Genomic DNA, 27127 nt, shown 5'->3' with positions numbered 1-27127 from the left:
CCCTTCTGCTGATTTACTGAGCACTTCATTTGTGCCAAGTAACAGGAAACAGATGTGGATGCCTCCCCCCCTGAAAGCCCTCAGCTTTATTTATCAGTGTGCTACTTTTAAGCTGTGTACATGGTGCTGTGTTGTTCAAAAGGCTAAGGGACACACAGGGCAGTTATTTTAGCACCCCTGGTGAAGGGAACCATCACCATGAAAGAAAGGCGGTGATATGTTCCATAAAAGGTGATAACCAAGACAACCCTATGGAGCAGTTCTCTAACACACGGGGTCACCATGAGTCAAAATTGGCTCCGTGGCAACAGGTTTGCTTTCTGGGTGTGGAAGCTTTTGTGGCTTCAGCTAGCTGACCACGGCAGGATTCAGTTACTGAGACGAGATGACAGTCACACACAACCTTGGCTTTACTGAGGCTCTGGGTTTGGACGTGCCTAGGTTTCCTCCGTCACCCACCACTTTTCTTAATAACTTCTGCTTTTTAGTTAAACTTTGGACAGATCATTAAAGCAAAATAAAAAACCAATTATACTATAACCTCAAACGTACTACCCATCAAGTTAATTCTAACTTATAGCAACCGTACAGGACAGGGTAGGACTGCCCCATGGGGTTTCCAAAGCTGTCATCTTTATGGAAGCAGACTGCAATATCCTTCTCATGCAGAGTGGCTGGTGGATTTGAATTAATGATCTTTTGGTTTGAGCACTTTAGCCACTGCACTACCAGGGCATCTCACAATTTTATGGTACAGATGTCAAAAAAAGTGATTTTGATCTGTGTATGTGGATGGGACATGTCCAAAAATGCATCAGTGAGTAGAGAATGGGAGGAGTGAGGTTTATACACGTGCTTGTGACGTCGTGGTTCATCTCGGGAGAGGCACCCAGCCAGCGTCTGGGGAGGAGAGTCCTTGCTTTTAAAAACTGACATATTGTACATGTATCTTGTAGTATTTTTATTTTTGAAAGATTACACCAAAAACATTTCCCACACATTATTAAATATTCTTGTGTGTCTGTATACATGCTGCAAAAACGACAAGGAGGCCACATGTTCTGACCTCCTCTAACCCTACAAGGGGAAGGCAGGATTACCAGCAGTAACCCAAGGCCTATTACTGCAAGGCCAGACATGCTGCCTCCCTCCAGCCCTTTCACCAACCGTTCCTCCCAAGGCACCCACCACCTCTCTCCTGGGTTCGATAATTCACTGCAGTGGCCACACAGAACTCACAGATTACAAGGTTTATTAGGGAAGCACCAAGCTACAACTCAAGTTCAAGAAAAATGCTCAGTCTCTCTCCCAGCCCACCGTCCCTCGGCCAGCAGTCTCTCACAGTCTTCCCCAGCAGTGCTGGTCCCTCGGTGTCTCACTCAGCGATGCGTGTCTCTTGCATCTCTTTCCCAGCAACGCCTGTCTCTTTCAGGGGCGCGTGTCTCTTTCGGCATCACGTCTTCCTCAACCAGCAGTCAGAGAGAGAGTTCTGCCTCTAGGAGGCCTCCTTTTGAGCCCGGCAGGGTGGTCAAACTAGCCAATCATAGCATCAGAACTCTAAGCACCTGAGAGAGAGTGGGCACCTCCCAGAACATTATATTGTGCCACGCCCAACAGAAATACTCCACTTGGATACCATTTACAATCAGCTCCTCAGTTGCTCATTCCACCACTGAGTTTACAATGACTTATGGGTAGAAAAGCCATACTAAGTAATTTACTACACTGCACATGCCATTGTGAGGTCCTCTGAGGACTTCTTGTGGTTTAGCTGACCAACCCCTACTGCTGGGTGTCTAAACTGGTGACCATCTTTTGGGATAATTAAGTGTGTAGAGAACATTGTTAGTACCCATTTCTGATTAGGATAAATGCCTGAAATCAAAGGGGGTGGTACTGCACATGGTTTTAAACTTTTTCCCAGTTTGCACTGTCGGAGGGTCCACTCAGCAGCCATCTCACCAGGGTGTACACTTCACTTGTTTGACTTAAGAGTCTTGCAGTTTCTAGGTTTTTGGAGAACTCTGCAGCAGCCTCTACTTTGACCAGCTCCACCGCTTCTCACCAGGGGATTCTGGTCTGGCCCATCGAGAGCCAGGATGGAGCCCCTGTGCAACTTCAGTTTTCTGCCTCAGATAAACAGCATTTTAAAAACAGCAAAGGATGTTACGATAATGCTCCTGGGTGCACGTCCTTCCAGAAGGCAGGTGAGCACTGTGAATGCTATGTGGCATACCTTGTGACTTGTCACAAGGTGTATTTAAAGGATATTTGCTGCTACACTTTTAGTAGTCATCTAAAGTGGTCTGCTGCAAAAGATCTCTTTGAAATGTTAAAAAGCAAAGCTGTCACTTTGAGGTCTAAGGTACACCTGACCCAAGTCGTGAACTTTTCATTCACCTCATATGCTTGTGAAAGCTGGACAGTGACAAAGGAAGACAGAAAAACTAATGCACTGAAACTGTGGTGTTTACGATAAACACTGAATATACTATGGATTGCTGGAAGAACACACAAATCTATCTTGGAGGAAGTACAGCCAAAATGTGCCTTAGAAGCAAAGGTGGCAAGACTTTGTCTTGCTTAATTTGGGCATGTTATCAGAGGGATCGATGCCTGGAGAATAACATCATGCTTGATAGAGGGTCTGTGAAAAACAGACCCTCAATGAGGTGGAATGACACAGTGGCTGCAACAATAGGCTCAAACATACCTATTTTGAGGATGGCATAAGACTAAGCAATATTTCATTCTCTTACACATAGGATCACTGAGTTGAAACTGACTTGACAACCCCAAGTAACAAAGCTTCAAACAGCCCAAGTGGTCAGCAGTATAGATTCTTGCTTGAGTAAGTAACAGTAAATCCATACTGACTCCTCTACATTCATTACAATACTCATTAAGTGACTGTTCTGGTTCATAGGTCCTAAAAGATATATATGCACACACAGTTATTTTGATCCCAATACTTGGCTCCGGAGTCCCTAGGTAGTGCAAACAATGAGTTTGGTTGCTAACCTAAAGGTTGGAGGTTTGGGTCCACCCAGAGGCGCCTTGGAAGAAAGGCCTGGCAATCTACTTCTGAAAAATCAGCCACTGTAAAACCCTACGGAGCCCAGTTCTACTCTGACACACATGGGGTCATCAGGAGTTGGAAATCGGCTCAATGCAATTTAGCTTTTGGAAATCCATCCATGGTGGATCCCAAGTGAAAACCTCTTAAGTTAGATCTCTGTTGGCATGGAAAGTACCCTGACTGTCCAGATTATGAATCACAATGCACAGTACAGCCTTGTGCTATTCTATTAGTGTTCTCCCCGACTTTTCACATAGCTGACTCCCTGCTTTTACCTCAGTGCACATCTCACCTCTGGAAGGCTTTCCCTGACAACCTTATCAGTGTCGGCCCACGCTTTCCCCTTACTATTTTCTCAGCACCTTGTTCTTTCCCTTAATGACGCGTTTGTGATGCTCCGTTTGCTTATTGATTGGTGGGTCTCTTCCCTGATAGTGTCTGGAAGAGCTAAGGTCTAACTTGTTCCTAGTTGCACCTGTAAAACACATACAGCCTGATAGCTGTTTTTTAAGGCCTAGGATCTAAGAATGGCTTTTACAAATGAACATGAACTTTGGCAATCAATTTGATGATGGGCAAGATAGCTTTGAACCCCAGTTAAGCAAAATGTTACCCTAAAAAAAGAACTCCATTCTTCTCATGAGACCTATATTACAAAAAAATCTATTACTGTATCTTGACTCTAATATAAAGATTGTGCGAACATTTTCCTATTTTGTTATGCAACTAGTAAACCAATTGCTGCAATTCATGGCAACTCCATGTGTGTCGGAGTAGAATTCACTCCATGTGGTTCTCAGTGGCTCATGTTTTGGAAGATTGCCAGGCCCTTCTTCTGAAGTGCTTCTGGGTGTACTTTTAACTCCCAACCTCTGGGTTAGCAGAGAATGCAATTAATGGTTTGTGTCACCTAGGGACTCCTTTGTTATGTAAACACCTACACAATATTCTTTATCTTGTTTTGTGGCTCACAGGGCCTCAAATATTTGCTGAGCCCACGGACTGCCAGAAGAATGAACAAAATCTGCCTTGGAAGAAATGCAGCCAGAATGAGCCTTAGAAGCAAGGATGGCGAGACAACTTCTGGCTTACTTTGGTCATGTTATTAACTGAGGGAATCCCTGGAGAAGGACATCATGCTTATTAAAGTACTCTCTCACTGTCCTAGGAGCTCTGGTATCGTTGTGCCTAAGGCACTTGACTGCTAACCAGAAGGCTGGAGGTTCAAACCCACTAGCCACTCCTCAGAAGGAAGGCTGGGCAATCTACTTTCGTAGTGACACCGCGTTGGAAACCCAAGGAAGGGTCGCTATGAGTCCGGTCGACTGGACGGCACATAACAACTCAGAAACCCAAAGCGGTTAGGCAGAACCTAACAACAACTGAAAAACTGCTGAGTCAATACCTGGTTTGATGAAGAAATTTTGTAAAAAACAAAAGGTTATCTAAAACACATGTACATCTATCTGCATAAGGACAAAGGGAGGCAAAGCCAACAAAGCGTTCATAATGGTGATTTCAGGAATGTCGCGAGGCAGGAGACTTCCGTTGTCCGCGTCGCTCCAACTTTGCTGCTTGTTATTTCTTTCCCACAATCAGAATGGGCTACCGTCGTCACTGTTTCAAAAACAACCTAACTGTACCCTTCGGGAAGGCACAGTTCTCTCGCGCGCGGCCTTTAGAAGGGAGGTCGTGGGCGCCCTTTTCAAATGGGCACTTCCGAGGCCGGCGCAGGTGGGAAGGAGTTCTCTGCCCTCAAGTAGTTTTGTTCAGAACGTTGGGTTCAGCGTAAAAGAGTGAGAACTTTCTGGCCCAAAATCAGCCCTCGCTTCCAGACCTGTCACCTCCTAGCTCCTTGTACACCACTGAGCCTAGCCGGCCTGGTATTCGTGATGGGTTGGGGCCAGGTGCTTCTTGGACGCACCTCCGCTCTGAGTTTCCCAGCCGTAGCCGCGCACGGAGCAGACAGAGGCCCTGAAACAGGTAGGAACTCCCGGGGGCTCCTTGTGCTGCGAGGCTGCCTGCCTATGAGGCTGTGGTCCGGTGAGGTGGCAACACCATAAAGACTCTCCACGGCGGCTAACCGTCGTCTGCGCGATTCCAGACGTCTCGAAGCTCGCGTACCACCGGGTGCCCTCTGCGCAGGCTCGGGGAAGATTTTGTGCATGCGGCCCGCTGGCCCCTCCCGCGCGCCCTCCCTTCGCGCGCCCTCTTCCCTCCCGCCTCCTTCCCTCATTTCCGTCGTTTCCTGGCGACGGCCGTAAGTGGCGAGCGGAAGCGGCCCACGAGGCCCGCCGTAAACGGTCCCATTCGCGCCACTTCCGGCCGGCTTCCGCAGACAGCGCTGGTGGGCGATCGGGAGGCGCCGGAGGACGTTCCCCGTGGCCGGAGCCATGGAGATGCCGCTGCCCCCCGACGGTGAGAACCAGCCCGTATCAGGGACCATTTCTCTGTCCCCCGGGAGTGCGCCGTCGCCCGCCCCGCCTCCTGGGAGTCACCGCGCCTGCGAGGGGGCGGGGCTCGGCCTCCTGCGTTTGCCTGCGGCCTCTCCGCGGGACCCTGCGCTCCGAACCCGCGCGTGTGTGGTCTCTGTCGGAACCCGTACGACGGCTGCCTCTCCATAGCCCTTCCCGAAGGATCCTGGCCCAACGGGCTGGGCCTGGGTGCCCGGCCCCAGGTTTGGGAGGTCCCGGGTGACGCCCCGCGTGGCTTTTTTCTCCTCCCTGCAGACCAGGAGCTTCGAAATGTCATCGACAAGCTGGCCCAATTCGTGGCTCGCAACGGGCCAGAATTTGAGAAGATGACGATGGAGAAGCAGAAGGACAACCCAAAATTCTCATTCCTTTTCGGAGGCGAGTTCTACAGTTACTACAAGTGCAAGCTGGCGCTGGAGCAGCAGCAGCGTGAGTCTTCATTCTCGGGCCGTCCCCTCGTACGATTCCTTGCTCACAGTCCACAGTCTACCTTCTGTTGAGTTTCTGGCGCTTTTCTTGTGAGTCAGGCAGCTTGGTCTGCACGATCCCTTCTGTCCTCAGAGCCCTGCACGGAGCGGCTGCCAGGCCAGTGTGTGATGGAGAACGCGGTTATCCATCCTTGTCTGGGCTCTGGGTCAGGTATTCTGCTATTGTTTTGCAGGTTTAGGGACTGAGGTCTTTACAGAAGTAGAGCGACTTGTTTCCTAGGGAGGAAGTGATAGCGGCTGGACTGGAGCCCTCACTCAGGCGCTGTCCAGTCCACTTTGTGTGCTCCTGGGGTTTTTGTGCATGTCAGATGCCTGCAGCCCGTACCAACCAAAAATAATTGGTTACTTCTTTTGGTTTTCTGTTAGCTGTTGTCGAGTTGATTCCAACTCAGGGCACCCCTGTGTGTGCATAGAACTCCATAAGGTTTTCTAGCCTGTGACCTTTCAGAAGCAAATCACCAGGCCTTTCTTCTGCAGTAGCTCTTGGTGGGTTGAAAACACCAACCTGGTAGTTGAGTGGTTAACCATTAGTGTCACCCAGGGTACTCTTTTGGTTTTAGTTTTTGACAGACGTTTGTCAATGTTTATCAAATGTTTGTTCAGTTGGGCATCTGAGATTCTGGTCCTGTCCTCAGAGAATTTGAGGTGGGACTGAGAAGATGCAGCTGGCCTTTGAATAATGAATAAAATCACCAAGTGGTGAGTTTCCTGAGGGTAGAGCCCCCACCTGTCTTAAACCAGACCAAATCAACTGCTGTAGAGTTGATTCTGACTCAGACAGAGTAGAACTGCCCCATACGGTTTCCAAGGCTGTACATCTTTGACTAAAGCATTTGACTGCTAACCAGAAGGCTGGCAGTTTGAACCCACCAGCCACTCCTCAGAAGGAAGATGGGGCAATCTACTTCCTGTAGTGATACTGCCTCGGAAACCCAAGGAGGGGATGCTATGAGTCAAAACTGACTTGACGGCAGTGAGTTTGGTTTCTTTATTTTGGACATCTTTATGGCAGCAGACTGCCTTATCTTTCTTCCTAGGTTCAAACTGCCAACCTTTTAATCTCTCCAAATGCTTAAATCTCTCTGCCACCAGAGCTCCTTGCCACCTGTCTTACTTGGTAGCAAATCCTCAGATGCTGGATTCGTTGTTAAATTGTTAGCTGTCCTCAAGTTGGCCCAGACTCAGGGTGACTTCTATGCATAAAAGTTCAGACGATTGTAATCCGTAGAGTTTTGGAAGTAGATTGCAGGCCTTTCTTTTGAGTCTGTCGTAGTGTGAAAGCTCAGCTGAAACCTGTTCAGCATCAGAGCAACAGGTAAACCTCCACGGACAACAGGTGGTGGCTGGGCATGAGGTGTATGGGCCGGAAATCGAACCTGGCTTTCCCATGTGGAAGGCTGGAATTCTACCCTGCACCACCACTGCCCCCTACTGATGAAGAGGGGCTTGACAAGTAGAGGGGCCTTGAAAGGGGACTGCTCCCTGAAGGCCAAACAGACCTGGCTGGAGTCATCCTTGTGCCCCAGCACTTAGCACATAGGTGCTCAGTGATCATTTGCATGAGCAAGTAAGAGTTTGTAAGGCTGATGGATGGGGCATGGTGTGTGCTGAGTTAAAACAGCTTCAGCGAGCACTGACTCGGGAGAGGCCCAGCATGACTGGAACATAAACCACAACCAGTTGCCTTTGAGTCAGCCCTGACTCACAGTGACCCCGTGTGTGTCAGAGTGGAACTACATTCATAGGGTTTTCACTGGCTGGTTTTTCAGAAGTAGATCTCCAGGCCTTTCTTCCGAGATCCTCTGGCTGGACTCAGACCTCATACCTTTAGATAAACAGCCAAGCACATTTACCATTTGTACTACCCAGGGACTCCAACTGGAGCATAAAAATAAACTCACTGCCGTCGAGTTGGATCCGACTCATAGTTACCCCTCCTTGGGTTTCCAAGGCAGTATCTCTATGGAAGTAGATTGCCCAGTCTTCCTTCTCTACAGTGGCTGGTGGGTTTGAACCACCAACCTTCTGGTTAGCAGTCAAGTGCCTTAGACACTGTGCCACCAGAGCTCCTTAACTGGAGCACAGAGTGTACATATGTGGGAGGGGTTTGATCCAGGGGGAGGATTAGGGTTTCTCTCTGGCCCAGGGATTCTTCTGGTCCTTGGTGAGATTTGAGGTAGAAGAGGCAAGCAGCTGCCTGAAATCATTGACGAAATGTGTTTCTGGAGCAGCCATTCTGTAACCTGGTACATCGGATTTATGACTGCTGCTGCCAGCAGTGGGACACTTCGGGGGCTTTAGGCAAGGGTGACAGGTTGGGTTCACGTAGCATGGCTGTCAGTGGCTAGTGTGGAGGGCAGACAAGAGGGAGTGTGAGTAAAGCTGGGGGAGCAGGGAGGAATGAGGCTGGCAGCAAACCGACCGGCAAGAGATGATATGGTCTGGATTAAGTGGGCCCTGGGGGTCGGACTTAAGAGCTGGAATCATTTGGGTGTTGTTGAGGGTGGCATACAAGGGGGAGAGGAAGACATCTGGGACGGTGGTTGGCCTGAGTGGCCAGGTGGTAAGAGCAGCTTTTCCTGTGGGAAGGGCCCACATTTGCCCTTCCTCTGGAGGGCCAGGGGTTGGGAGCAGCACTGAGGCTTGGTGGTGTAATGGGAAGGATGGGGTGCTCGCCACCAGGGAGACAGGTCAGGGAGAGCTTTCTGTGGATGTTATCTCCTTTGGCACCTCAAGACTGTGGTAGAGTTAGTCAGGTGCGAAACAAAAGTGGGAGAGTGTCCTGGGCACTGGGACGAGCCTTTGAGTGGGCAGGGCCAAGGGAGGACCTGACAGGTCAGCTGCAGCCCAGAGGAGGAGGGTCTCTTAGAGGGATTGCAGGGGAGAGGTGAGGCGGGAGGGCCAGCTGTTGGGGAGTTAGGCACTTGTCCTCAGAGCAGGTTCCCCCCACAGTGCAGCTGCCTTTCACCCCATAGTCAAAGACTTCACCCCAAAGTCAAGGACCAAGCAAATGGCACTGGGTAAACTCTGGGGAAGGGTTTTTCTGAAGTTTTTTTTTTTTCCCCTGAAAGGGTTTTTCTGGTTTGTTTTTTTACTGTCCATTCTGGCTTGGACTCCCCTTTAACAAAGCACAGTGTTGTTAGTTGCCCTCGAGTCGACTTGGATTTGTGGTGACCCTCACGTGCAGAGTAGAACTGCTCTGTCGACTTCCAAAGCTGTGAGCTTTCGGAAGCAGATGGCTAGGCCTTTCTTCTGGGGCACCTCTGGGTGGGTCTGAACTGCCAGTTTTCTGGTTTGGTAGTCCAGTGCTGAACTGTTTGTGTCACTTAGGGAGTCCATATAAAAAGATGTTTGAAATGCCAAACTGTCGTGAAAGTCTATAAACACTTGTGCTCACGTCTGTACGGGTCTGAATTTGGTGTCAGCTTGCGGTGGGCCATGACCCACATGTTGAGCAGCACAACTGTGGCTGTAGTGTGAGAGGCGGAGGGGAAGCCTAGGCTAAGGAGACCACTTCTAGGGGTGATGCAGGTGACAGAGGGCTCAGGGATGATAACAGGCTAGATAAGCGGTGACTTCCGAAGGGCCAGTTGCCAGGATAAAGGGAGTCACACATGCCTGTGGGCTCGGGCTCTGGTGTCTGGAGGGCTGTGGCACTCAGGAGCTTAGGAGGAGGAGGGCTTGGGAGCATGAGGTGGAAGGGATGTGTGCTGGGTGTGAGGGGTCCACAGGAAATCTATGGACACGTCTACTCCTCGATTAGGTCCAAGGCGAGAGGAGCCCAGGCTGGAGACGATGGGTGTGGGAGTCATGGCATGCAGACCACAGCTGCAGCCCCAGACCCCAAAAACAAGCCCAAAGGTGTGGAATTGATTCCAGCTCACAGCCACCCCATGTATTACAGACTAGCACTAGCCCATGGGGTTTTATTGGCTGTAATCTTTACAGAAGCAGAGCTCCAGGCCTATCTTCTGCAGTACTGCTAGGTGGGCCCAACTGGCAACCTTTAGGTTAGTAGCCAATCACAAACCACTCGCGTCACCCACGGAACTCCCAACTGCAGCACAGAGTGATAAGCCCCTCTGGGAGCTTCGGGGCTTCATGGACAGCTCCAGAGCTCAGGACACAGACCAGGCATCCCCAGCATTTCGGGTCAGACAGAGAAGTGCCAGCACAGGTGACTGAGGAGCAGCCAGAGGGGCACAAAGGGACAGGAGACTATGTCTGCCATGTGGAGTGGGAATGGACCTGAGACAGGAGAACGCTTAGCTGGGTAAGGATGTCATGAGCTGCCTGAGGGGGAGGTAGGAGTGGCAGGGCTGCGTGACCGTGGATGCAGTGGGGTGAGGAGTTGGCTGTAAATTGCTAAGAGGGGCATGGGGTGGAGGGAGTGATTTCATAGATGGAAGGTTCAGGTGGTTTAAATGCTGCTGGGAGGAGTCAGTAGACAGAGAGACAGACACACTAGCCTTCATGGGGCAGTGTCCCTGGGAGGGCAGAGGGGGTGGGAAAACAGCAGGAGTCAGGCTTGGCCTCCTGGGAGCCTTGGGTGCACATGTCCACCTGCCCACTCTGCCACCCTCAGCGTGGACCTCGTCTGGCACTAGTGCCCTTTGTAGGCTTTACCAGGGCTGGGTCACATTCAGACCTGACAGGGGAGACCACCTTGTCCAAGGCCCCTTTCCCCACCTTTTCCCTGACTGAATTGGAATGTGTGCCCACCCTGACTCAGCCTCCCTCCCGCAAGCAGAATGAGTATCCATAGCCGGTGGGGCCCAGTTGAGCCCTAAATGGTGGGGTCAACAATCCAGTTCAGGGGAGGGAGAAGGGCAAGGGCAGTGGCGTGTGCTTGGGGTGCCAGCATGCTCCTTCTTGGAGGCCTGCACCTTCATGGGCTGGAAGGACAGTGGGGCCAAGTGGGGCATTTGGAGGGGAAGTGGTAAGGAGACAGCCCTGAGGGCCTCCAGATAGAGGAAGGGCTCAGGGGCCGGTGATGGAGCAGAGGCCAGGGACTGTGAGATGAGGATGGGTGGAGGGCAAGGTTAGGGAGTGAAAATGGGGTGCTGAAGAGCTGGCAACGCCACACTTGGAGGCAGAGGCCTTGGTGGATCGGGTCTGGTGGGGGGCCCCCTCCTTAACAGGTCACTTCTCCACTCTCTCAGTCATCTGCAAGCAGCAGGCCCCCGAGCTGGAGCCAGCTGCGGCCCTGCCACCCCTGCCTCAGCCCCCACTGGCCCCTGCAGCACCCATCCCACCGGCCCAGGGCACCCTGTCCATGGATGAGCTCATCCAGCAGAGCCAGTGGAACCTGCAGCAACAGGAACAGCACCTGCTGGCCCTGCGACAGGTACGGGGCCCCTGCTCTGGCCCTCTGACAGGTGCCCTCATGGACCCTGGAGCCTCTCCTCTCTCCCTTCTGGGTCCTGAGGTGGTACCAGGAGTTCACAGGACTTTGACCAGGGCCCAGCCCCTTGGGCCTCCGTTTCCCCCGCAAATTGACAGGCTCACACCCTGCCAAGTGTCTCTGCCCGTGGTGCTTCAGTCAGACCCTGTCTGCAGTTTCGTGGGTGGTCTCACATCTCTGGTCCCCACAGCAGCCTGGAAGCTGGCCTGCTCCTTGAGTTTGGTCAGAGTGACGGACGAACACGGCAGCCTGCTGTAGTCTTCATCTCCCTCGTTCCGCTGCGGGTGCTCTCGTCACTGGCTCCTGCCCCTGCCTCTCCTCTGTGTTGCTCACGCTCACTGCTCTCACTCGTGTTTTCCTTTCTTAAGTAGATGGGCAGGGCTCTGGGCTCATGTGGGTCTCAGTCTTCACTTGTTACCTTGGAGTCGGACATTGTTGCCTTGTCCTGTCTGTGATGCCAGCATACATTTAAGATAGTCTCCAAGCAGGCTAAGGGCCTCTCCTCACAGTCTGGCCCACCTGACCCCCAGGAGCAGGTGACAGCAGCTGTGGCCCATGCAGTGGAACAGCAGATGCAGAAGCTGCTGGAGGAGACCCAGCTGGACATGAATGAGTTTGACAACCTGCTGCAGCCCATCATCGACACATGCACCAAGGACGCCATCTCGGTGAGTGCTGCCCTGGGTGGAATGGGGCTTCCAGAGCTTGGTCCTCACCCCATCCTGTCCCAGGTCGGTACCCAAGAGCAGCCTGTCCAAAGCCCATGGGCCTTCCCTTTCCATGTGGGCAGGCCAGCCTCGGGTTTTGAATCCCACATCTAGCCATGAGGTGCTTCCCTGGACCAAGGGCAGCTTGCTCACAGGTGGGTGGGCTCAGTGGTGTAGCTGTCCTTGTGGGGGCCTGGCCTCATATCGCCTGGCCATCACAGGCTGGGAAGAACTGGATGTTCAGCAACGCCAAGTCACCGCCACACTGTGAGCTGATGGCCGGCCACCTGCGCAACCGCATCACGGCTGACGGGGCACACTTTGAGCTGCGGCTGCACCTCATCTACCTCATCAACGATGTGCTGCACCACTGGTGAGCAGGGGCCCCAAAAACTACACCAGCCTTCTGCAGCCTTGTGTCCATACCCTCCCTTCCCCTGGAGGTCTGAGGCTAGCTGTCCTCACCCACCCTCCCACTGCCTTGTCCTGCCCTGTCCTTGAAGTGGGGGTTTCTTTCCTGCCTTAGCCTCTTCCCTAGACACTGAGCACCATCCCCTCTGTCCCTTGCTATCCTCAACGGTCCATCCCACCCCTAGCACTAGGCCAGGCTCAGTGGTCCTCACAGTCCACCTCCTTAGTGACCCTGGCACCACACCCGTAGCCAGCTCACTTCTCCCCGCTCAGCTGGTGCTCAGCTCTGCTACCGGGACCCTCTAGGGCCTGTGCTCACCCTCTAACCCCACCAGCCCCCAGCATCCTCACAGGAGAGCCATCCTGCCTCCTGAGGCCAGGCAAGGCTGCTCAGTGCTCAGCCAGTTGGCCGGGATTTTGGCTGCTTATGAGAATGGAAAATAGGAAACATCTAGCAAGAGGGAGGCTGAGGTTGGTGGGGTTGCCCCAGGGTCAGAAGGACTAGCAGGGATGCCTTGGTTATGCGCACGGCTCCTGTGAGTGTGGAGGAGACAGACCAGGCCCCAGAGGAGCAAGTTTTCCAGCCTCTTCCTGCGGGGTCCATGTCTCACCCACCTCCTGCTGTATCTGTAGCCCAGGCTTCACCCTGTCTCCTACAGCCAGGTGTCTTAGCTTCACTCTGCCATGGCTGCTCCTTCCCTCATTGCTTCCCTTGAGAGATAAGCTGCCATCCAGAATCCTCTCTGCTGTTACTTTCCAACTCTGGAGACCTGCCTCTTGTATTTCCACAGCAACGCACCTGTGGTTAATACGTCTCTCTGCTGTGTCTGAGACCATGTATTGCTCTTCCGCCCTGCCTTGGCCCAAGGCCCTGCTCTTCCTTGCTCCCTTGAGGGAGTTCAGCCTTGGGAAGGGCCTCAGACACTCACCTGGACCCTGCATCCTCTCGGGAACCTGTGCTGGGGTGGTGGGGGGGACGGGAGTGGGAGCCCGTGGCTTGGCATCACGGTCCCTTGTGACATAGCTGCTGCTGCTCCTCTAGTGGTACCTGGCGGGCTAGGCCCTGCCCCTCCTTCTGGGAGGCAGGTCCGTGCAAAAGTCTGTGCACATAGCAGTGACCAGGCCTGGCCCAGCATCTGCCTACAGCTCCGTAGCACTCTTCATCCCCAGCCCCCAGGTGGACTGCTTGGGAGATGCACAGTGTGAAGTGGTGGCTCCTACTGACCATGCCTGTGTCCTCCATCCCGTCACTGTCCCCCAGCTTGCAGGCCCCTGGCGCCAGCCCATCCTCTCACCCTGGGTCCCGAGCCGGCAGAGGGGCACGGTGGCTGGAGCCGAGGTGTTGATGGGTGTGTGGCTGGGTCCCGCCAGGGCTCTGATGCGCGGAAGGTCTCTCCCTCACAGCCAGCGAAAGCAGGCGCGGGAGCTACTGGCTGCCCTGCAGAAGGTGGTGGTGCCCATCTACTGCACCAGCTTCCTGGCCGTGGAGGAGGACAAGCAGCAGAAGATCGCCCGGGTGTGTGCTGGAGTGGTATGGTGGGCAGGGCAGGGCAGGGGTGCCACCCCCACCTTCCTACTGATGGAGCCCCCTCCCCATGCCAGCTCCTGCAGCTCTGGGAGAAGAACGGCTACTTTGATGACTCCATCATCCAGCAGCTGCAGAGCCCGGCCCTGGGGCTTGGCCAGTATCAGGTGGGTCCCTGGGGCCCCTGCCGCCCAGTGTGTTCGGGGAGTGGGAGGACAACTGGTCAAGCTGGTGGCCTCAGAGCCCCAAGACCTTGGAGTCAGGGGATGGGATGCTGAGCAGCAGCCTCTCGGGCATTCTCCTCCTTACCCCCACCCCATTTTACCCCGCTGGCTGTGCTTTCCTGGTGCACTGGTGCCTGGTTACTGGGTGTACCTGCTGCTCTTAGGTATGGAGGCGATGTGGTCCTTTCTGCCTCTGCTTGGGCCTCCTGGCAGCTTCCATGTCCAGGACATGAGGACAGCTGCTATAGGGACACCCCGTGTCATCAGGCCAGTCTGAGGAAGCTGCTCACTGCTCCCCCACCGCACACATGCACCTGCCTCCCCATGTTCTCTGAAGTAGTATCCACTTGGCCAGAGAAGGGCGCTCCCAGCTGCTGTGGGACAAGATTGCCCATCATAGGCAAGGCACTGGCTCTGTAGCCACACGAGCTCCCAGTGGAGTGCTGGAGCTGAACAGAGACTCCTCCTCTGCAGCTCCCACGGGGAGGCTCAGTGCTTGAGAGGCCATGGGGAGCACATGCCACCTTGCCTTCCCATCACTCCCTTCCTGTGTCGGGGTGGGCTTGCTGCATATGCCACCATCACGTGATGGTGGGCGTCCCCTGGCCTGATGTCCCCACTCACGCCTCAAGCTCCCCACACGACCACTTCCTGTGTCCCTCAGTCCTTTCTACCTGCTGAGGCCTGCCCTGCTATGAGGCCCACTTTATAGAGAATGAAGTTGAAGTTCAGGGGTCATGTGGCTGCTTAACACAGCCTGTGAGCAGGCCATTAGCATCCATCCTCCTGACCATCACTTGCCCCGTCACCAGGGTCAAGCTGCTCACCAGCAGAACTCGCAACCTCTGGTTGTCACAGGCATGCGTCTACTTAGTCTGCATGGCGACTACCACGTACCCTGGGTCTTGTTACCCACGAGTGTGCTTGTCTGGGGATTTCCAGAGTGGGTGGGCACGAGTCTGGGTGCAGAGCTGAGCCGCGCGCCCTGAGTGCCGATCGCCCCTCTGCCAGGCGACGCTGATCAGCGAGTACTCGTCGGCAGTGCAGCCGCTCCAGTTGGCTTTCCAGCAGCAGATCCAGACCCTCAAGACGCAGCACGAGGACTTTGTCAGCAGCCTGGCCCAGCAGCAGCAGCAGCAACAGCAGCAGCAGCAGATCCCAATGCCCCAACTGGATGCAGACGTCAAGGCCACACCTCCGCCTGCTGCCCCGCCACCAGCTCCCGCACCGGCCCCTGCCATCCCACCCACCACCCAACCAGGTATGTTCCCCCCTCCCCCCTCGTCACTGCTGGCCCTCGGGGGGCATGCTTCTCCACAGTGCAGGGGCCTATACTAGGGGCCAAGTTAGTCTGTTTCCAAGTAGCAGGCCCAGATGGTTCCCCAGAACCTTAGAAGCCAGACAGATGCAAGAGGGGGCCGAGATGAGGATGCTTCTGCACCAGGCTGGACAAGGGCAGTGCGAGATTAAAGCTTACCCGGGCTGGTTTCTGAGCAGACACGGGATGCAGTGTGGAGTCTAGCAGGTGGATTCAAAAACCAAAAGGACCAAGCCCTACTGCTGTTGAGGCAATCCGTGAAATGAGGTCTTTAAAAAGTACCTCACGACCAAATAGGATCTCCAGGAACAGGATGGCTTAATACTAGAAAACTAAGTGATAAAACAACAGAGTAAATGGGGGAAATGAGCTTTTAACTAGATTCAAGAAAAAGTAAAGTTCTCTGATAGTGGAAATTGCTTCACAAACGAACCCCAGCACAGCAAAAGTGGTTTCATACTGTCCATGGGATGAGCTGTGGCAGTGGTTTTCATTGGGGTCACCAGTCAGGACTTTGAAGTTGCTGGGCCTGGTCTGCTGGTGATGGATTTGTGGTTGGATGGCGCCCCCTGCTGGCAAGGCCTCTAACCACCTCTGGCTGGTTCCAGATGACAACAAGCCCCCCATCCAGATGCCTGGCTCTTCTGAGTATGATGCTTCAGGAGGGGTCCAGGACCCTGCAGCACCCGGAGCCCGGGGACCTGGGCCTCATGACCAGATACCACCCAACAAGACCCCCTGGTTTGAACAGCCACATCCCGTGGCTCCCTGGGGCCAGCAGCAGGTAGTTCTGGGAACTCTTGGTGGGGGCTGCACAGGGGTGGTGGGCAGATAAAGGGGTATCAAGCAGGCATCCAGGCTGAGGGACGAGTGTGTGGTAGTAAGCCATCTTCCAGGATGGGGGCAGGCAGACTTCAAGCTGGTCATTAATTTCTTTTCTGAGGTACATCTTGGTAATGTAGACCCATCTTCTGTGAGGGCCAGGACACTTAATCCCTCAATGTGACATGGTTCTACGGCCTTTCCTTTGACTCGGGGGATAGGGGTGCTGGTGCCAACCTGGAGAGAACATAGTGCATCTGTGAGGAGGGGGCAGGCTTGTGCTGTGAGGCCCCAGATGCAGAACACCTCCCCCAGGTTCCTTGGAGCAGAAGTTTCTGAGTTAGCACAGGGGCTGTCTCCTCCAGTGCAGCATGAACGGGAACCTCCTTGTGGATGGGGTTGGGAGTATGAAGTGGGTGTTTCCCTGCTCCCTTTTTTCCCCTTGAGGACAGAAGGTCCCTTTTCAGGAATGTGCCACTCTCTCCCACTTCATGACTCCCTGGGCTGGTACAGAGGGTTAGGATGCGTGGGAGGCAGCTGGACTGAGGTGTGGCGGCCATGACATCAGGACAGACAGACATTCCATGTCCCACTCCTCATGCCAGCCCCAAACTCCCCATGCTGACTGTGCAGTGGGTGCCTATTTTGTAGGTGGACAGTGAGGCTGTTAAGAGTCTCTGGGCTCCGTTGGCATCCTGTGAAATGGCAGGCTGGTGTTCCCAACATGACTCTCCCCACTCTGGGGGTCTGCTCTACACCTGGCTGGGTGCTTGGTGGCCTCTGCCTTCTCTGGGGTCGGCGGATCGCTGCGTGGCAGCCCTGGCAGCAGGCCTCATCCAGGCTGTGTAGCATCCGTTAGTTGTGCCCAGTCCTGTCCTGGCCTTGGGCTCCTGGCTGGTGGCTGTCTGGAGAAAGCTGTCTGCATTTGGTCTCCCCCAGCGGTGGCCCTAGACAAGGATTCATGAACAAATAGTGTGTCTGGGAGGTGCCCCAGGAGATTAGGTTGGGGCAAGTGAGACGGGCCTCGAGGATTCCTTACATGGGTGCCAGGCTCAACCATTTGGGTCCTTAGGGAGACGACAGGTGGACAAGGGAGCTGGGTGGTCCCAGTACATTGCACCTGCCACAGGTGGCAGACACAGCAGCCATGCAGAGGGACTCATGCTAATGTCGCACACCTTGCTTAGGGCTATGGTGTCTGCAGAGCCCCTGCACCCTGGGACTGGCCCCGCCTCACGCAGTGCCTGTTCTCTGCTTTACAGCCCCCTGAGCAGCCCCCGTACCCACACCATCAAGGTGGGCCACCCCACTGCCCCCCCTGGAACAATAGCCACGAGGGCATGTGGAGTGAGCAGCGTGGTGGTGACCCTGGCTGGAGTGGACAGCGTGAGGCACCCTGGAGTGGACAGCCTGAACCTGGCTGGAGTGGCCAATTTGAGGGCCCCTGGAACAGCCAGCACGAGCAGCCTCCCTGGGGAGGTGGCCAGCGTGAGCCGCCCTTCCGTCTGCAGCGCCCACCTCCTTTCCGGGGGCCCTTCCCACCACACCAGCAGCACCCACAGTTCAGCCAGCCACCACACCCTCACAACTTCAACCGATTCCCACCACGCTTCATGCAAGATGACTTCCCCCCTCGGCACCCCTTCGAGCGGCCCCCCTACCCGCACCGCTTCGACTACCCGCAAGGCGACTTCCCAGCTGGTGAGTGCACAGGGTCTGGGGTACAGGAAGACAGGCCCCACTGAGAAGGTTCCAGCACAAGCAGTGGCACCCCAGCCTCTGGGCTGCTCCCCAACGCTCATTTCTGTCCTGCAGAGATGGGGCCCCCACATCACCACCCCGGCCACCGCATGCCGCACCCTGGGATCAATGAGCACCCACCCTGGGGTGGGCCCCAGCACCCCGACTTCGGGCCTCCCCCCCACGGCTTCAACGGGCAGCCCCCGCACATGCGGCGGCAGGGTCCACCCCACATCAACCATGACGACCCCAGTCTGGTGCCCAATGTACCCTACTTCGACCTGCCTGCAGGGCTGATGGCCCCCCTTGTGAAGGTACATGGTTGTGGTCGGCTTCCCAATTGCCAGCGGGTGGGGCCCTTCCCTGTATTGGTCCTTACCCATCTGGGGTCCTGAGCGTGCTGAAGGGTCCATGGAAGACACCTGAGTCCATGTACATGTACCACGTGAATAGCTTGTCTATCCTGGCGAGATGGATGTGGGGGCTACAGTGGGGGAGCTGGGAGGGGGCCTGCTGTTTCTGGGCTGGGGCCCTGGCTGGTCAGCAGGGCTGGGGACAGTGACAGGTTGTCTGCAGAGTGGCATCTTGCAGACAGGCCTCAGATCTGTTACGTGTCTGGGACACAGTGGGGTGTCCTCACTGAGCTGTAGCAATGCCTTATGGGTAACTTTCTGAGGAGAGCACTGTGGCTCTTCTCCCCTAGGGCCTCCACTGCCTGCCCCTCTGCCTCGGGAGAGGTTCAGGAATGGGGCGTTGGTGCAGCTGAAGCTAGAGGAGGGCGGGGCTCCCCAGGAAGGGGATGGGGAGGGATGCAGGGGCCAAGCCTCAGCCTGCCCAGTTGTAGCACAGGTGTTCTTGCTGCAGCTGGAGGACCATGAATACAAGCCTTTGGACCCTAAAGACATCCGCCTCCCACCCCCGATGCCACCCAGTGAGAGGCTGCTGGCTGCAGTGGAGGCCTTTTACAGCCCTCCGTCCCATGACAGGCCCAGGAACAGGTACAAGCCAGGATCCTGCACGAGGGGAAACCTGGGGAGGGTGGGAACCGCTGCTGTCTTGGCAGCTCATGCAGCAGCCAGGCTTCACCCAAAGTGTGTACACTTGAGGGAAGAAGGGGTGCCAGGTCTTGTGTCAGGGAGGACTCTCCCTGTAGCTGTGGCCCGGCTTGCACGTGCACACACATACACACAGGAGGCCCTTGGTGAGGGGGTTTAATTGAGACCCTTTAGAAAACAGACTTGGCACATGCCAGAGCTGCCCTACTGCAGGATCTCGCCACCCAGGATAGTTAAAGCCCCTTGCCCTGCAGGCACAGGCCTGTGTCTGTGGAGCAGAGCTGTTCATCCTGTTAGGCTGATGGGTCCTCAGGTCTTCCTGGCAAATTAGCCACGTGTGGGGGAAGCCAGGCTCACCCTTAGCGTCTGAGTGGAGTGGGTAGTCTCTGGCATGTGCCCATGCACTGAGAGAAGTAGGGAGGGGTCCTGGCCCACAGTGGTTCTGCCATAGGCCATCTATCTGGTACTTGCCATGGGGGCCTGTCATGGGAGACGCCCTGTCTTGCAGTGAAGGCTGGGAGCAGAATGGTCTCTACGAGTTCTTCCGAGCAAAGATGCGGGCCCGGCGGAGGAAAGGCCAGGAGAAGAGAAATAGGTGAGGATGCCAGTTCCTTGCCGTGTGTCCACGGGGAGTCAGCTCTGAGCACACCCCACCTCATCAAGCCAGGCCTTGGCCTGAACCCTATGATGCAGGGACTACATCTAGGGAGACAGGTGGTGTGGTTTGTCCAGCCTGGTGTTAGGGAATGTGAGGTGGCAACAGCCAAGTTGCTGTGACCAGATGGCGCCTCGACTGTCTCTTAACACCTGCTTCTCTCACAGTGGGCCCTCTAGGTCTCGGAGCAGATCCAAGAGCCGTGGGCGCTCTTCCTCCCGATCCAACTCAAGGTCCTCCAAGTCTTCAGGCTCCTACTCGCGCTCACGTTCCCGCTCCTGCTCCCGCTCCTACTCCCGTTCCCGGTCCAGGTAGGCAAAGCTCTGGCTGGGGCAGCTCACAGTACCAATACTGTTCTGATGCTGTTTCCAACATTGTGACGTGGTGTCCCTTCCTGCCGCAGGAGCCGGAGCCGGTCGCGCTCCTCAAGAAGCCGGTCACGATCCAGGTCCCGGTCCCGGTCCAAGTCTTACTCGCCGGGCAGGAGGCGTCGGTCCCGATCGCGGAGCCCAACCCCGCCGTAAGATTTCTATCTTAACTGTCGTGTGGCCTGCGGGTGGAGCTGGATCCTCCGGTGCCAAGCTGTGAACGTGTAAACAGTGGGCATTAGAAGAACATGTGGGCTCCGGGTGAGGCAGCCCCAGCCACTGTGTTAGTGTGCACGGTGGCTACATGACAGTCACACCTCAGTCACCTGTGTATAAAGCCCAGGTAGTGGCTGGGCTGTGTGTTCTCTAACCGTTCTAGGGGTGCCTGAGACCTGTCCTTGACGCTAAGCGTGGGGCAGGGTTGTCCTCCGAGGGAAGCCCCTTATCTGACTGAAGTAAAAGAAAGAAGAATGGTAGAAACAAAGGATACGTGTATGTCCATCCTATAACGGTGAACGTCCGTGTGCGCCACACGCTGTAACATCCTAACCATTCCAATAAATGTGGCCGTGATTTTTTGAACACCGTAACCTGTCTTGGTTTTAGTTCCTCGGCCGGTCTGGGTTCTAATTCTGCACCGCCTGTCCCTGACCCCAGGCTCGGAGAGGAGAACAAGGGACACCAGATGCTGGTGAAGATGGGTAAGGCCCCTGGGACCCTTGTCAGCAGCACGCTCCTTGTAGCGGGGGCGGGTCTACAGATGGGGAAGCTCCACGGGGTGGCTGTGTGGCCTGCTAGGCCGTCTCCACGTTCCTGAGGGGCACATTTGTGAATAGTCATCAGGGCGGGGCACAGGCCCTCACGGCTGGTTCGTAACCACGTGCCTGCCTCCTCCAGGCTGGAGTGGATCCGGTGGCCTTGGTGTGAAGGAGCAGGGCATCCAGGACCCCATCAAGGGCGGGGATGTACGGGACAAGTGGGACCAGTACAAGGGCGTGGGCGTGGCGCTGGACGACCCCTATGAGAACTACCGCCGCAACAAGAGCTACTCCTTCATCGCCCGCATGAAGGCCAGGGATGAGTGCAAGTAGTGGCCGCTGCAGCACTCAGCTGCCGGAACCTTCCACTGAGGGCAAGTGGGAGCTTCCGACCCAGTCTCGTCCCTGGGAGGAGGTGGAGGACTGAGGCCGCCCAGGGACAAGGCCCTGCTCCACAGAGAGGAGGCACTCAGGCCTCGCCTGCAGCCACCTTCACTCAAGGTGGATGTGCTGTCAGTGCGACGCCAGCCTCTGGTTTTCCTTACAGTGAAGTGAGACACCAGACCCTCCCCAGAACACGGACACAGGAGGCCACACCTCTCTCCCCACCGGCGCTGAGCCTCCTGGACCAGCAGATGCCCAAAAGGAGGCCCCCCTGTGGCCTGGGTGCAGTGACAAGAACCAAGGCCAGGCGTGCTCACCATTCCCTGTTTAAAAATGGAAGCCAAAGTTGAACCAGGTTTTCGTTTTTGCTCCAAATGGTTTAGTGTTAGAAGCAGGAGTGTTGAGGCCATCTGTGAGAGCACCGGGAATCTGCCCCTCAGATGCACTGGCCCGAACTTCAGTTCCTTCAGTTGGAGAAGTTGATAGTTTTTCTCAAACGCTGGCTGTTGTCTGAGAAGTAGGTTCTGAGGAGCAGGTCTGAGTGTCTTGGGTCAAGGAGTAAGGCTGAGGGCCAGCCCGCCCACCCAGGCCAGGTTCCCCATTCAGCACCTACCCACCTGGGCTGAGCCCTGCATTCAGCGCCCACCGGCAGCTTGGCCCAGCACTGTTTATTTGTACAGAACCATTTTTGAAAAATTCTTTTCAATAAGATGCAAAGCCTCTCCAACTTTTGACCCCAGGGGGATAAGACATTTGATTTTGTTTTAGATTTCCTGTAGCTGTGAATAGTTTGAAAACATCTGATTCAGGATACATAAACATGTGCTATTAACAATTTGTGGATTTTACTGTTTTGCCTTCAAATAAAGATGTTTTTTTTAAAGAACTTACTTTTTAACCCTGCGCGTCTCTCTGAAGCACGGTCAGGCAGGTGAGGAGCAGGCAGGTCCTATGGGGAGTTTAGGGTCCAAGGCTCTGCCCTGGTGTCTTGGCACAGTGTCCTCCCCAGGTCTCTGCCTGGCCAAGGCCACCTGGGCTTTTTCCCTACAGACCTGTGTGGGGTCCTGCAAGTGCCAGGCACAGCCTACTGCTCTAGCACTCAGAGGCAGCATGCAACAGGATATGGGGCCGCGGGGGGAGTCTAGTCTGGCCCTTCCCTTTCCCCATCACATGGAGACGGTGACACCCAGGCAGGAATGTCACAGGTATGCTGAGCCACGCTTACCTTGCATTCACGACTCCTTCTGTACCTCCTCCAGGGCGTCCTCCAGGGTCAGTGGGGTTGGCTTGTGGCACCGGATATACTGTAGGTGAATGGCCAACCATCAGCACACATGGGTGGGGACAGAGCCTTTACCACCCTGGGTGATCCACTAGGAGCTGGGGAGGGATGCCAGGTCAGCTAAGGAACACTGACAGGCTGCCCCAGGACATGCAGGGCAGGGACATGGGGCTGTGGGGACAGCATGGCCCTAGAGTCAGGAGGGCAGCCGCAGCCTGGAGCGAGGCTGGCACTGCTCTCGGATGGGCCTGGGTCATAGTAGGAGACTGGGCATTGCCCTTGAGTGGCATGACCAGACCACTCTGACTGCCACATGTCCAGTAGGATGGACATGGTCACAACAGGTGACCCAGAAATGGGGCACTGCCAGACAAGCAACCTGTTCTCCATAGGCGAAGCACAAGGAAGAGGTGCTGGCGTGGCAGTGGTTCCCGGGGAGGTGGTCTCCGCCCTGTAGGCCCCAGGGCCCTGACGCTGTGCAGGCTAAGGGACCACTGCTCAGAGAAACAGTCTCAATGTGTGGGCTTTGTCTTGATTAAAAAGTTGTAACAAGAAGTAGGTAGCCGGCTCCGGTTGATTCTGACTCCTGGCAGCCCCACGTGTGTCAGAGAACTGTGCCCCACAGGGTTTCTACCGGCTGAGTTCTAGAAGTGGATCGCCAGGCCTTTCTTCTGAGGCACCTCTGGGGGGACTCGAGCCTCCAACCTTGTGGTGAGTAGCTGAGCACCATCTGTGCTACCAGTAAGTACCGTCCACACTTTTGTAATTACCCAAAAAGTTAACATTTTGGAGGGAGGAGAGCACAGCACCCCTTGGGCCATGCTCTCCTAGGACAGCAGGCGCTGTGTCCCTCAGCAGGGAGGACAGTGTCATCTAAGCTGCCGTTGCCCAAGAGCACATAGAGCCGAGCCTGGCTTCAGACCAGGCCTCCCTGGTACCCCAGCAGGCCCAGCAACAGTGGAAGGTGCTGGCCCTGATGCCCAAGCACCCCTCGCTGACTGGATGCATGTCGCCCAGCGTAGAGGACCCTGCCTCCCACCCGTCACCTCTTTGGCCTCTTCCAGGCTATGGTACTGGAAGACGTCCTGGTCCAGCGACGCCAGGAGTGAGGCGTGCAAGTGCCGGCTGGCCTCCAGGAACTGCTGCGTCAGAGCCAGCTGCTGCCTCAGCAGGTCATTCAGTGCAAACACGGCTGGGCTGTGGGCTGTCAGGGCTGCATACCGCCACCATGTCACTCAATAGCCCTGCATCCCCAAACACCCACTGCCCGTCCCCTCCTCTGGGGTGGGGGACGGGCAGCCCACCCCCCTGCCTCACCAGGCAGAGATGTGCTCTGGACCCACCACTCCTCTCTGGCGGGGTCAGGGCCTCATCAGTCAGTCTTGCCTTTCTTTGTCTACTCAGGAGTGAGGGGCTCCTTCCCACTGGGCTGTGTGGGGACTTCAGAAGCTGCCTGCGTATGGTGGTACCCAGCTGCTGCAGGTCAGCAATGGAAGCTCTGACCAGATTGTCTGGCTTTTCAGAGAGAACCACCAACTGCCATTAAGGTGACTGAGTCGTGATGACCCCGCGTGTGTCAGAGCAGAGCTGTGCTCCAAAGGCTCTTTGGTGGCTGGTTTTTGGAAGAAGATCCACAGGCCTTCCTTCTGACGTGCCTCTGGGGGTACCTGAACCTCCAGCTTTTCAGTCAGCAGCCAACTGTGTTCGCCCTTGACACCACCCAGACCAAAAAAAACAAACCCATTGCTGTGGAGTTGATCCTGACTCACCGTGATCCTACAGGACAGAGTAGAACTGCCTTGTAGGCTTCCCAAGGCTATAATCTTTATGGAAGCAGATTGCCACATTTTTCTCCCACCTAGCGGCTGGTGGATTCAAACTGATGACCTTTTGGTTCACAATCAAGCACTTAACCACTGCACTACCAGGGTTCCTTTAAACCACCCATGGACTCCTTTATAGAGAAAAGTGTTTGTAAACTTACATAAAAAAGTGTGTGACTGTACCAGGCTCACAGGTCTGATAGAGCCTGGTGAAACATCTAAGACTGTGGCCCTCTGCCACCCTTCAGGCCTGGAACTGAACAAACTCCTTATGGCTTCCAGCCAAACTAATTAGGGGTATGAGGTGAACATTTACATGAGGTAAATGTTGGAGCAATCAACTGTGGGAGACCAGAAGGGCAGCATTTGCACAGGCAGACAGCTCAGGGGGCAGGAATGCACAGGAAAGAAGGACACAGGGAAAATGTAACCACAGGCAGAAAGTGGGAAGAGAGCTGTTGTATTGTGGAGACTGTAATCAATGTCACAAAATAAAATGTGCATGAACTGCTGTGTGGAAAATGAATTTCCTCTGTAAACTTTCACCCAACTCACACATACACAAAAGTGTGTGACTGTTAAAAATGGTCATTACTGAGACCAAAGAATAACCTGGCAGTCTCTGAGATGACTCCAGAGTACAAAAAGCAGGATGTAAATGCTGCACAAGAGTTCAACACCCTGGTAACAAAAAAACCTCATGAAATAAGGGAAAAATTGGGACACAGATAACGGTTGGACAACATGATGAATGTAATTAATGTCATTGAACTGCACATGTGAAGACTGTAGAAATAGCAAATGTTTTGCGACATGGACAAAAAACAAAACAAAACCTGTTGGCGTTGACCTGACACTGACTCATGGTGAGCTGGTGTGGTACAGAGTAGAACTGCTCCCTAGGGTTTTCTCGGCTGTAATCTTCACAGAAGCAGATCACCACCAGGTCTTCGTGGTACTGCTTCGTGGGTCGGAGACACCAGTTTTAGCGTGGTAGTTGAGCACAAGCCGCCTGCACCACACAGGGGTCCTTATTACATGGATGTTTACCACAATGAAAAGAATCTCATGAAGAAAACTTGCAAAGGAAAAACAGTGGGTACCAGACCACCCTAACCTGTGCCACACATGCCTCCAGGGGCCCCCTGGGGAATATGTCCAGACATTCTAAGGTGACTTCTGGGGTGCCCTCTTTGTGACTCAGGCCAGGCTGGGGCCTAGGAGGCAAGGGCTGTGTCTGCCTGGCCAATGGCTGGGGGACAATACTGGTTTAGTGAGTAGTGTCAACAGGGATAAGCTATCAACTGTAGGCACAAGGGCTCAGGAGGGAACAAAACAAAAAGCAATGAAACGAGGCCTTGTGGGGTGTGCAGCTTACACATACACCTCTCACACATCCAGTGGTGTCATTTGATCCCAGCATGGCTGAGCTCAGAGACATGTCAGGCTGTCACTGGGGTCCATGTGGACTGTGGAACTGCAGTGGCCAAAGTGATCCGTGTCAGTGGTTCCCTTAGGCCCAGCACTAAAGGGGCGTAACACTCCCAAGAGTAAGCAGGGATTGGCGAGTCCTGTGCATCACCTATGGGCAGGTGGGGGGTCCACCAGCAGGTCCTTACCTTCTATTGTGTCTGCGCTGACCACGTGGCTGGCAATGGGTGTGGGATCCACGTAGGCACTTCCCAGGGAAGGGCTGATAGCTGCCACACCGGCCACTGCTCAAGGACAGAAAGGAGAGGGCCAGTGAGCAAGACAGAGGGCAGAGGTCAGCAGTGGACATGCCACAGAAACAGATGAAATGAGCCCACGCTTGCCTCTCTGAGCACAACCAACACACTACACTGCCTACTTGCTTCTCCTCTTCTGCTCTGGGTGTTTCTCAACAGTGGCCTCCTTCCTCCTCGTAGGTTTCCTTGGCTCGATGGGTCAGTCCCTTTCACTGGGTGAAGCAGTTGCTGCAGGTCACATCCTCTAACCATCAGGTCAACCCCGACTCATGGCAGCCCCATGTGTGACAGAGTACAACCCCTCCTTAGGATGTTCCTGGCTGTAACCTTAATGGAGAGAGATTTCCAGGCCATTCTTCCATGCCACCACTAGTGGGTGCACACCATCACCCTGTAGGTCAGTAGTTGGGTGCAGATCCTTTGCTCCACCCAGGGAGGGACCTTCCATGGCATCATCCAGGCCAGTGGTTATGCTGCCCTTTCCTCTTGCCTCTCACCAAACCTTGTCTAGGAAAATGTTTTATGTTGTAGGAAGTCACAGAAATGTGGACCAAAATGTGGACAGTTGCTGAACATGGTGTGGAGGGATGATGGGGGGCTGAATCACAGCCAGGGTTTAAAATGCCAGTGTAACCATTCTAGTGATCTGACTTAGCAAAATGTGATGGGCTATCCAAAGAAGGAACTATTCTGACAGCTGTGAGGTGTCAGAGCACCACACCAGAAGGGCAAATCAAGGGACCATGATGTCCCCCTCTGTTGTTGTTGTTGTTGTTAAGTGCTGTCGAGTCGTTTCCGACTCATAGCGACCCCATGCACAGCAGAACAAAACACTGCCCGATCCCGCGCCAGCCCCACAATCCCTGCTATACTTGAGTCCATC

The 27127-nt window shown here is 54.7% G+C and overlaps 2 protein-coding genes across 2 annotated transcripts in view; one reads left to right on the top strand and one right to left on the bottom strand.

The window, feature by feature from the left end:
* The first annotated feature begins 5472 nt into the window (after positions 1-5472).
* LOC103200755 (calcium homeostasis endoplasmic reticulum protein) lies at positions 5473-21361 on the top strand. Its single transcript, XM_007945318.2, has 17 exons — positions 5473-5497; positions 5809-5982; positions 11204-11388; positions 11976-12113; positions 12374-12525; positions 13968-14079; positions 14166-14255; positions 15324-15573; positions 16239-16414; positions 17715-18153; positions 18268-18506; positions 19057-19190; positions 19756-19842; positions 20070-20213; positions 20306-20422; positions 20877-20971; positions 21168-21361. Exons 1-17 carry the CDS (start codon positions 5473-5475, stop codon positions 21359-21361), a joined length of 2751 nt encoding a protein of 916 aa, XP_007943509.1.
* Positions 21362-22644: 1283 nt separating this feature from the next.
* CUNH19orf44 (chromosome unknown C19orf44 homolog) overlaps positions 22645-27127 on the bottom strand; it is a 14809-nt gene continuing 10326 nt past the window's right edge. Inside the window, exons 5-7 of the mRNA XM_042781589.1 lie at positions 26137-26232; positions 23741-23907; positions 22645-22716 (exon numbers count right to left, since the gene is read on the bottom strand). Of these exons, the coding sequence (XP_042637523.1) occupies positions 22645-22716; positions 23741-23907; positions 26137-26232 (335 nt within the window). The remainder of the gene's footprint in view (positions 22717-23740; positions 23908-26136; positions 26233-27127) is intronic.

This window comes from Orycteropus afer, unplaced genomic scaffold (assembly GCF_000298275.1).
Source record: "Orycteropus afer afer isolate SDZICR_OR568_19922 unplaced genomic scaffold, OryAfe1.0 scaffold00136, whole genome shotgun sequence".
Lineage (NCBI taxonomy): Eukaryota > Metazoa > Chordata > Mammalia > Tubulidentata > Orycteropodidae > Orycteropus > Orycteropus afer.
The sequence above is the reverse complement of the archived record's forward strand: the minus strand, read 5'-3'. Positions and strand labels throughout refer to the sequence as shown.